The sequence below is a fragment of the Quercus robur genome, chromosome 6 (genome assembly GCF_932294415.1).
Source record: "Quercus robur chromosome 6, dhQueRobu3.1, whole genome shotgun sequence".
In the NCBI taxonomy this organism is placed as follows: Eukaryota; Viridiplantae; Streptophyta; class Magnoliopsida; order Fagales; family Fagaceae; genus Quercus; species Quercus robur.
This window is the reverse complement of record NC_065539.1, coordinates 970,989-981,549: the sequence shown is the minus strand read 5'-3', so window position 1 is coordinate 981,549 and position 10,561 is coordinate 970,989. Positions and strand designations below refer to the sequence as shown.

General features: G+C 35.2%; 4 protein-coding genes across 8 annotated transcripts in view; 1 reads left to right on the top strand and 3 right to left on the bottom strand.

Annotated features, from left to right (window-relative positions):
- The window catches only part of LOC126690450 (putative disease resistance protein RGA3), a 37,122-nt gene extending 27,625 nt beyond the window's left edge, over nt 1-9,497 (bottom strand). The window contains exons 1-5 of one of the 4 annotated variants that reach the window (XM_050385608.1): nt 5,568-9,496; nt 5,343-5,439; nt 4,321-4,586; nt 4,039-4,198; nt 3,931-3,951 (exon numbers count right to left, since the gene is read on the bottom strand). In XM_050385608.1, coding sequence (XP_050241565.1) covers nt 5,410-5,439; nt 5,568-9,290 — 3,753 coding nt within the window. In that variant the 5' untranslated portion in view covers nt 9,291-9,496 and the 3' untranslated portion in view covers nt 3,931-3,951; nt 4,039-4,198; nt 4,321-4,586; nt 5,343-5,409. Of the gene's footprint in view, nt 1-3,802; nt 3,952-4,038; nt 4,199-4,320; nt 4,587-5,342; nt 5,440-5,491 lie in introns of those variants that run through there. The other 3 variants (XM_050385607.1, XM_050385610.1, XM_050385606.1) reach the window with 3 other exon arrangements.
- LOC126690453 (G2/mitotic-specific cyclin-2) overlaps nt 1-10,561 on the bottom strand; it is a 58,803-nt gene that overhangs the window by 27,922 nt on the left and 20,320 nt on the right. The gene's annotated exons all lie outside the window — the stretch shown is intronic.
- The window catches only part of LOC126690451 (protein GRIP-like), a 94,439-nt gene that overhangs the window by 74,218 nt on the left and 9,660 nt on the right, over nt 1-10,561 (top strand). The gene's annotated exons all lie outside the window — the stretch shown is intronic.
- Nucleotides 40-2,464, bottom strand: LOC126690459 (protein GRIP-like). Its single transcript, XM_050385622.1, has 4 exons — nt 2,354-2,464; nt 664-769; nt 469-527; nt 40-158 (listed from the first exon to the last, which is right to left on the bottom strand). Exons 1-4 carry the CDS (start codon nt 2,435-2,437, stop codon nt 141-143), a joined length of 267 nt encoding a protein of 88 aa, XP_050241579.1. The 5' UTR covers nt 2,438-2,464; the 3' UTR covers nt 40-140.

The following is a 10,561-nucleotide window of genomic DNA, read 5'->3' as shown; positions in this document are numbered from 1 at the left end:
TATATGAAACCAAACTTGTTGACACTTGTGAATCTGCATTTGCATGCAACATGCAGTAATTAACAGATGGTTGAAGATGCTGTACTGAACCTCATTGCCACTTTTGAGAGAGCAGTTTCTAATATATGCTTGAACACATTCTAGCATAATGTACCAAGCTGCAATGCAGCATCATCACTTGAAACCATGTCAGAAAAGACATACATGACATCCAAAAGGTCAATGAATAGGTACTTGCACATCTGATCTAAATGTACTTCTGAAGTTTTATGCAAGTTTTCTCCCAAGGAAACATAGTGGACTGACAGCTTTGGCCCTAGGGTACCATCTTTGCCCGCTAGCCAGGCATTCAATGTTAAGGGGCAGCTTACCATGACTTGTTTCATTATGCAGAATAAAATAGAGACCATGACTTAAATCAGAATACCCAATAAAAATGGAGCATCTAATACAAACTGAGAATTTTACCTCTTCAGGACTAAATTGAAGCAGTGTTCCAATCACGGGTAGTAGAGTCTCCACTTCACCTGTTGTGGCAAAAATCATTATAATTAAAACTACCACGTTTTCTGGCATTACCAAAATACATACTTCTTCGGCAAAAGGGAATAAAATTCAAAATTTACTTTTGTGATTATAATAGCTAATTTTCAGTAGAGATACCTGTTTTAAGAAGCTTTAAGATAACATTTTTCAAATATGTCATATCTACCCCTTCCCTCTTTTGCACTCTTTCCATGTTGTGAAGCTCAAACTTCAGCATGGCTTCCTGCACTCATTATGTTCAAATTTCTATTATAAACTAATGAGAGGCTCTGCTCCCCTCCCCCCACTTCCAAATAAAGAAGAAAGAAGGCAAAATTGCACAAAAAGACTTATAATATGAGTAGTACTTGGTTTTGAGGCATATGGAAAACACTTTTTTTAAAAATACTTCCCTACATATATTCATAGACAAGTAATATTCCTGTACTTCCATTTCATCAACAGCTAATCTTCAGTAGAGATACCCGTTCAAGAAGCTTGCAGATAAAATTGTTCAAATACATCATATCTACCCTTCCCTCTTCTGCATTCTTTTCATGTTGAGAAGCTTAGCCTTCAGCATAGCTTCCTGCATTCATTATGTTCAAATTTCTACTATAAACTAATGAGAAGCTCTGCTCCCTTCCCCCACTTCCGAATAAAGAAGAAAGAAGGCAAAATTGCACACAAAGACTTATAATATGAGTAGTACTTGGTTTTGAGACACATGAAAAACACTTTTTTTATAAAAAAAAAACTTCCCTACATAGATTCATAGACATGTAATAGTCCTGTACTTACATTTCATCAACAGCTAATCTTCAGTAGAGATGCCTGTTTCAAGAAGCTTTAAGAAAAAAATTTCAAATACGCCATATCTACCTTTCCCTCTTTTGCATTCTTTCCATGTTGCGAAGCTCAGCCTTCAGCATGGCTTCCTGCACTCATTATCCCCTACTTCCGAATAAATAAGAAAGAAGGCAAAATTGCACACAAAGACTTATAATATGAGTGGTACTTGGTTTTGAGGCACATGGAAAACACTTTTTTTTTTTTTTAAAGCTATACTGGTACAATTTTTATGAAAATAAAGGCTATTGTGATATTGATCATTATTCAAAAGCATAAACATCGACTACTTGAACACTATCCACAAAAACTTCAATTAACAAATGAATATAAAAGTTCATCAAGATATGTAAAGCCTAGGTACAAGCAATACAGTTTTGAGGGAAAAATCAAAGAACATATGATTAGAAATACAAACTGATGCCAAAATAAATATTTCTAGTTTGTGTGGGTTTTTATCAACAGAGATCACTTAATCAGGCACTTAAATTTTTCCATCAGAGCTGGTTGAAACTTGCAGCTCAACGATATAATTGGCTACTTGCTACACTGTCATAATAAATGCATTGGGAGACTCAACAAAGTACAGTTTAAATGAGAACGGATTTTTTGAGAGAAATGTTTATACTAGAATCTACTTTTCTGCTGCAGAAGTGCTTAAATTCTGTGCATCCTGCTTTTGCATAGCTGATAATTCCAGTTAGAGGAAAAGGATATGTTAAGACCTCACCAACTACCCTAAGGGTTTGATCTTTTATAGATTGAGAAAAGCTTTCAACTTAAATTTAGCTAATATGGGTGCTGACAAGTGGTAACAGGAATAGCTTTATACTTGTGTAGGGATTTCCATGTGATCAACCTAAGATTATTAATCATTGTCAGGCCAAGCACTAGAATATTTAAATCTAAGTCATGGGAAAGTGTTAAGTATCAAGTGAAATTTAACAAATATTTAAGAACACAAAAGAAGGAAACGGACAGGTGGTTTTGATTCCAAAGATTGATGAAGATCCTTACTGCCATCAAGAAGTTTAGAGATTTCTTTGTCCTTCTCCTCAATCATTCGATCTGCAAGATCATGAAACCTAGAATGATCTTCCTACAAGTTATGTATCCAATTAACACAAGAACAACAATATAAATATACTGACAATTAATCCAAGCCCAAAAACAAGAAGATATAAGGTACCTTCAATCTTTCATATCATAATTTGAGCTCATCCAATTCTTTTTGTACATCTTGCCCAGAAGATGCATCATTTTGAGCCTTCAATCCCCCAAAGATGACTGTAAAGATGAAACTACAAATTTTCTCTTTCGAAATGCCCACCCAAAAAAAAAAAAAAAAACCCAGTCCTCAGCCTCCACTCTACAGCTATAAATGTTTGTTTGTTTGTTTTTTTTTATTTTATTTATTTATTTATTTTTTTTTTTTTTAAGAAGCAGAATTGGTTTCAAAGATATAAGAAGTGGCAGAAATGCCAAAAGAGGTTGTTGCAAGAAACTTCTTGCATGTGAACGAACAATGAGATCATTCACATTCTTGAAATGCTAACAAAAACAAGGATGGAGCTATGAAGAACAGGATCTTTCTTTATTGAATTGAACATCAAAACTTGAAAGCTAGATTTCCATATAACCAATTTGGCAATCACCAAATCATAACTGTCATACACTTATGATTTTGCAAATTGCATGACAGAATCATCTAAAAACGCCAAAACCACTATAACAAACTTCTCTTGCTGGACATCAAAACCAATACTATCATTCATCATTCTTGCAATACAATCAAAACTACTAGCTTGCACCACCCACCCACCTTCAATTACAAACATGCTACAAAATCACCAAAAAAGAAAAATAAATCTTTAATATAAATCAAGCACACCTTGCCCGGAAATCCTTCATGAAAGCAACCAATTTCTCAACTGCAGCCAATTGCATAGCATTGTATATAGAAGCACGCATACCCTCAACTGACTTATGCTGCCTGAGCTCAATCATATTCTCCTTAGCTGCTTCCTTAATAAACTCAGCCTCCAACCCTGACTTCTCCAAAGTGAAAGGCACGTTCATCAATGACCTCACAGACTTCTTCACAGGGCACCTATTAAACTGATTGCTCCCATCGTAAGCACTGTACAAAATCTCATCTTTCTTCTTGTTCTTCTTCTCCCCCTCAACCAACCCCCCTTGATCCAACAAATCCTCAAACACCAAACAATACATGTAAATTCCATCATTCCCAATCAGATCTTTCTTGATGATCACAATGGTGACTCCAGATGGCTCCACATTCTTCTAGGCTCTAGCATATATGAAACCAAACTTAGACACATCCACTGGCTTGGAATAGAAATTTGAAGACATATCAGCTACCAAGATACCATTTTTAGGACTTGGGTAGTCCTTGTATTCCACACCATGAATGTTTTCATTAGCACAAATATGCAAGAATTTGGCATCTGGGTTTTGCTCTAAATCATGAAAAGATGGAATCTTTGTGTGTTTTTCAGATTTCCCAGACCAAATAAGAAGCTTGGTTTTGAGTACTTTTTGTGCCTCCTTGAATGCCTGCAGATTTATGAAGAGTAGGTGGTCAATAAATTATTATAAGATATATCTTATAGTGTTGGCATAATCACAACCAAAGAAAAGTACCATTTCCAGAACCTCCTTCCTTGTGTACACTTTATCTGATATAAGAATCAAATCCCCAACTACAGAAACAGAAACCTCCTCATACTTGCATGCTAAGAGCATGGAAACCAAGCCATCCAACTGAAGTTCCTTTCTTACTACTGATTGCTTGGATAAAAATCTGTCAAGTAAATTAACTGTAAGGAACAATGTCTCCTTCATGACTTCAAACTTATCATGGATCTGTTAATCCAAACAATCAAACAAGAGAAAGTATAGGAAGTTGGTTTCAGATTTACTTACCAGTGGATTTGTATGATATTACATAAACTTCAAGATGCTATCAGTTGGATGACATAACTTTCTATTTTTATTAAATGTGGAAAATCTTAGACCACTTGGGCTCTTTTCCCTTGGTACATCCTTCCTTTCAATGGGGACAACTGGAGAAATAATAAATCTGTAGTTTCCGTTATATGGTGAGCATTGCATCAGCCTTTCGCAATCGCAAGTACTGCATGCAGGTCTTGAATTGAGCCTTCCTTTTTCAACTTGAGCAGATATTAGCACTGTTAATAACAGTTAAAATTATTTTTAATTCTAGAAATGCTAAAGAGAGATTTAAACTATGTACGAAATATAATACTATGCAATGATCAATGATGATTCTGAATAACTATCTAATATGAGAAACCATGCAACAACATAGAACCAGGCAAACACAAAAGATTCATGTGTTCAACATTTTAAATTGTATGTGTCCAGGAATTAATATTCAGAGAATTTGGTGAATTTTTTTTTGTTGATGTAAATTTCAAATCAAATCTCCACAATACGCAAGAGTGTAAAGCCAAACAAGTATTTCAAAATTTGAACTCGATGTGAAGAAATTTCTAACCCAAATGCAAGTATCACTCTAAAATCAAGCAAAAGAAAAGTAGTTTCTTCCACTGACTTCCTACACTTTAAATGCCTCTTAGAATCTCAAATACTCAATTTAATTAGTTGGATTTTCAATGGTAAAAAGCTTAATGTATGCCAATGAATGATTGGTATAATAAAATCACAAAATATTAGTTGAACCCAATACCAACACTAATCATGGCAAAATAATTTTATAAAAAAACTATAGATAACAATTTTTTTTTTCTTGTTTTGTTAAATAACAGATGATCCTCCCTTCAAATTTATCATAGTATTTGAGTGGATTTTGTGGTGTTCCTTTGTTTTAAAACCCATCTCTCTCCCCCTGTGTATGTGCGTTTGTTTCTAAAGAAAAAAAAAATTGTCAAAGTGAGAGGGAAGATAGATTTGAGAAAACTAACCAGCTCTATAACGAACTTCCATTAGCTGAGAGTGGATTATTTAATTGATTATTCTTCCAGCGGAACATTATAGAAGGTTTAATATGATCTCCAATACCTACACATCAAACAAATTTGGGGAAATGAAATGGAATATAATCTTAGGTTAGGTTGATTTAAATCAGAAGTGAGATTGTTGAGAAGAGAGTAGAAGAGGATATAATAATAAGGTATAAGTAAACTTACTGCTGAACTTGGCGTCCATCTCGGAGTCCTCAGATAAAGATGAGGCATGCGACATTTAAACCAAAAATAAAAAGTTATCCTTGATTTACACCCAAATATTGTCAGATATTTGAGGCCGGTGAAGCGTAGAATTTCGTCCGGAGGAGTTTTGAGTTTATCGCACCCATACAATACCAGGTTTTCAAGGGATGTCTGCGAGTGTTGGAAGGAACAGAGAATCGTGGAAACATCCAGCTCCTCGCAAAACTTACCAATCCGCAAACGCTTCAAGCGGGTGAGGCAGTCTAAGCCATCCGGTAGATGCCTCAACTTTTGGCAACGCACAATTTGTAAGTGGTTAAGAGAATGCAATTCTCGTAGATCTCCAATTGATATCAGATTAGGACAATCCGAAATCTCTAATCGGATAAGAGAATGTAATTCTCGTAGATCTCCAATTGATATCAGATTAGGAAAACTCCGAATCTCTAATCGGATAAGAGAATGTAATTCTCGTAGATCTCCAATTGATATCAGATTAGGACAACTCCGAATCTTTAATCGGATAAGAGAATGTAATTCTCGCATATCTGGAATTGATTTCAGATTAGGACATTTCCTTATCGTCAATTCCGAAAGAGATGTACAGGATTGCAGCCCAGACGGGAAAACTTCAACACCACATGATATCTTTAGAGTTCGAAGAAAGGGTGCCACACCTTGTAGACTGGGAAAATACATCACATTGGAACAACTGATTACTTCAAATTTCTCAAGGGAATTGAAGGTTTGCAGTGTGTTTGGCAAATGACTCAATTTCTCACATTTGATAATACAAAGTGATTGGAGAGACATGCAAGGCGCACATACATCATCCTCATGCGGCAGCAAGATGGACACCAAATCAGCACAACTCTCTATCTTCAAAGACATTAGATTCGTAGAATTATTTTGCCATAAATGCTCTGGCAGACAAGAAAGTTCTGAAATATCATAAATCTCAAGGGACATAAGCGTGGTAACCTTGCTGATAATGTTTTTGAATGTCGTACTGCAAGTATTCCGAATATCTAATTTCTTAAGTGACGGAAAATGACATGGAGCACTTATCAGTTTTCTACATTCTTTAATGGTTAACTCCTCAAGGCAAGGAAACACCATTCCTGTTGTTGTTGGGTCCATCGGGTCCTTCCACTCCACTAGATTGGGCATACGCTGCAAATCAAACCATTTCAAAGCTGGGAACAACGCATTTCTACCACTGCCATCTCTACCGGTACTTGATCCCACACCACTGTAACTGTTGTAAAATTCTGCTCCTATACATGTCACATTATCCATTCCCTCTATTTGAAGAAACTTGAGACATGGTAAATGCCCAAGTGTAGGAATTTTTTCACATTTATTACAATCTACTAAACAGATTTCCAACAGATGGTTAAAAAGAAACAAACCACCACCACTGTTATCACCGGCTAATATCCATGAAGGGAACTTCTCACCCCCAAAATTTCGTATCTTTAAGCTTTTCAAACGTGGGTGAGGTCGAAGGCCTTCCAATACATCCTCATCATTGTTGTTGCCTACTCTTTCCCGACTCCAATGGAATTCCAGCTTGTGTACTCTTGTCTTTCCCACTAAATTTGCAGTTTTGGCTTCTTCTTTATCTCTCACATGCTCCAAATTGAAGATATTTAATCCTCCTCTGAGCTGGCTTAAGCATCCCAGTTCTTCAATTCGATGACCAGTTTTCTGTCCAATGACAAAGAAAGGCAATGTTTGAAGGCAAGTCAACTGCCCCATATTGATCGGCATTTGTTCTACGTCCGCATGACTAATATTAATATGTCTCAAGTTAGTCAAATTTCTTAGATTTTTTGGAAGCTTTCTTAGAAAAGGACAATACTCGATTGCTAGAGTTTGTAAGTTGTAGAGCTTGGTAATAGAATTGGGTAATGCACTGATGTAGGTTCTCTGGACTTGAAGAAGCCTTAAATGTCTAAACTCACAAATTGACTTGAAAATTTTTTTCCTTCCTATCTCAGATAATATTAGACCACGTACAAATTTTAAGTCCAATAACTTGTCCCCAAGATTAGCATAAATCAAAAAAGTTGTGCGCAATTTATGCATGCCATCTCTAGATAGTGGGATTGTTGGTGTTGTCCCGTCATTGGATACAAAAGATAAACGCCGAATATGAGACTTGTCAATGTCATCCCTCACATTGCCCCCTAAATGCAAGGTTTCTTGTGAAATTGAGAGGGCAAGATCATGTACAAGATCATGCATCTTACAACTTATTACATCACCAAAATCATCCAATTTTTTGTCTTGGAATAAGGAATTTGCCAACAAAATATCAAAATAGTAGTTACCAATGTCTTCCATCTCAGAAGAATTTCCTTGCGATGGTTGAAGAAACCCTTCAGCCATCCAATGTTGAATTAAATCTTCCTTTCCCATTTCATAATCTTTAGGAAATATAGCACAATATGTAAAACAACTTTTTAGAGATGGTGAAAGACGATCAAAGCTTAATTTTAGTATTGATAAGATTTTATTTTCACCACGCAAGGAACTCCAAACCTCACTGTTTTGAATTTCCAACCATTCCCTTTCCTCGATCTTATTAGACATTGTCCCTCCTAAAACCCTTGCAACTAATGGAATCCCTTGACATCTTTTAGCAATCTCCCTTCCAATATCCTCTAGATCTTGACTTAGTGGAATTCTTTCTTTTGTAGAAACTATTTTCTTGATTATGGACCAACATTCACCGTCTGCGAGCTTTTCCAAGTGATGCTGATGAATTGTCTTCATGATCCTCACCACAGTATCGCTACGAGTTGTTACAATAACATTGTTTCCTGCAGATGAATTAATTCTTAACAAACAACTCCTTAAAGTAGCCCATTTCTCAGGATTGTCATTCCAAACATCATCAAGAACAAGAAGATATCTTTTTTCTTGCAACTCTTCTCTTAGGCATTCAAATATTGCATCTTTCTGTTGCAACGTACATGGGTTCTTGGTAAGGGATTCTAGAATCGCTCCCAAAATCTTCTTATCATCAAAATCATTGGAGACACATATCCATATTTTTTTATCAAAATTCCTCTGCACTAGTTCATGATTATACACTAGTTTTGCTAAAGTTGTCTTTCCCAAACCTGGCATTCCCACTATAGGAATGACTGACAGTTGTTCACTGGTTGTACTAAGCATCAAGTCTACTATTTTTAAGACATGATCTCCCATTCCTTCAATCTCTGCATCCTCAAGAGAGGAGTCTGTCTGAATGACCTCAGGAATTGCATTTATTGATCTATCAAATTCAAATTCTTTTGCTTTATTACTAATCTTTTCCAAAGATTTGAGCATAGTCTTAATTTTGTTGGCCATGTTGATTCGGAATGCAATAGGGTTTGAAGATGAAAATAAGAAGAATACCTTTCTCATCATTTGGTTTCGGATCTCTATCTTTCGCCGGAGAATCTCATAAGCAAACTCGTCCAGCACATCATCAACATCATAAGCAACGTCTTTAAGCCTCAGCAACCAAAGCTTCACACGCTCTTCTTCCACCTCCCTTCTCTCCGCATCAGTCAGCACAGCTCGAATCGTTGTCAATGAGTCTTGAAGTTCTGTCAGCAGCTCCTCGAACCCCCAAACAAGGCTGATCTGCTCAGTAGCAACTGGAATTAGCTTGCCTAGCACAGCACTAATGACAGTCTCCGCCATCTTTGGTTTGGTGCTACGATTAGTTAGATACAAGCTCTCAGTATTTGGAAACAAAACAAGAATTGCGATGATAAGGACAACAGCAACAATAATAAAAGCAGGAGGGTACACAAAGCATCAACTTGCACTTTCAACGCATGAAAATAAGGTTCATTGATTCATTGGTGTATTTTCAACAAACGTGTAATTGGGACCCGCGAACAGAACACGGAAATGAGTTGAAATATGTATAAGTGTGTGTTTTGGAATTGGGATTGATCAATTGCTTTTAATGGCAGATTCAATCTCAATCGTTTAATAAAAATATTTTAAAAAATTACAAATTAAAAATTAAATAGTAAAGTGGTATAAATTGTTTGTGGAGAGAAAATGAGTAAAGTTTGATTTTTTTTTTTTTTTTTTTTTTTTTAAGATTGCTAAATTAGCACATCTGTTCTCAACTAGAGAAACAATATGTTCACAATACTTTCATAATAAATTCTAAGTAAAGATTATTATCAATTATTGTTAGTAGGTAAAAAATAATTTTAATAATAAAATTAAATTAGAATTAATAACAACTTATTATTTAAGACTTGTTATAAAAATATTGTAAAAAAGTTGTTGACAAAACACTTTTCTTCCAACAAATACGTCAAAAGTTCAAATATTAGTCAACTAGTTCAATTAATCCAATTACATCAATTTCCAAAACATAATTGTATGTAAAATAATGTGCCACAAATTGCATAAAATCAATGGAAAATGGCGATGAAGAACCCTCCAAAAGGAAAACCATTATATGAAGTAAATTATCCCCAACAAAGCACTCAACTAATTATATTCTAGCGTAAAATATTTTAAAAAATTATAAATTATAAATTAAATAGAAGCAGGAGGGAACACAAACCATTAACTTGCACTTTCAACGCGTGAAGATAAAGTTCATTGATTCATTGGTGTATTTTCAACAAACGCGTAATTGGGATTGATGCAATTGCTTTTAATGGCAGATTTAATCTCAACCATTAAATAAAAATATTTTAAAAAATTATAAATTAAAAATTAAATAGAAGCAGGAGGGAACACAAACCATCAACTTGCACTTTCAACGCGTGAAGATAAGGTTCGTTGGTATATTTTCAACAAACGCGTCATTGGGACCTGCGAACAGAACGCGGAATTACCTTTTTCAAAAGTTAAAGCGTTTTGGAATTGGGACTGATGCAATTGCTTTTAATGGCAGATTATTGTAGAAGTTAGGGTAATGTTGTTTATAATTTTTTAAAATA

What these genes read in the sequence shown, in the direction of transcription:
- LOC126690459 (XM_050385622.1), bottom strand. Translation starts at nt 2,437, where the DNA reads ATGATTGAGGAGAAGGACAAAGAAATCTCTAAACTTCTTGATGGCAGT. An exon ending in CTTTGGAATCAAAACCACCT is followed by an intron (nt 770 to 2,353) that starts GTCCGTTTCCTT and finishes TAATGAGTGCAG; the next exon opens with GAAGCCATGCTGAAGTTTGA. An exon ending in CTTAAAGCTTCTTAAAACAG is followed by an intron (nt 528 to 663) that starts GTATCTCTACTG and finishes TTGCCACAACAG; the next exon opens with GTGAAGTGGAGACTCTACTA.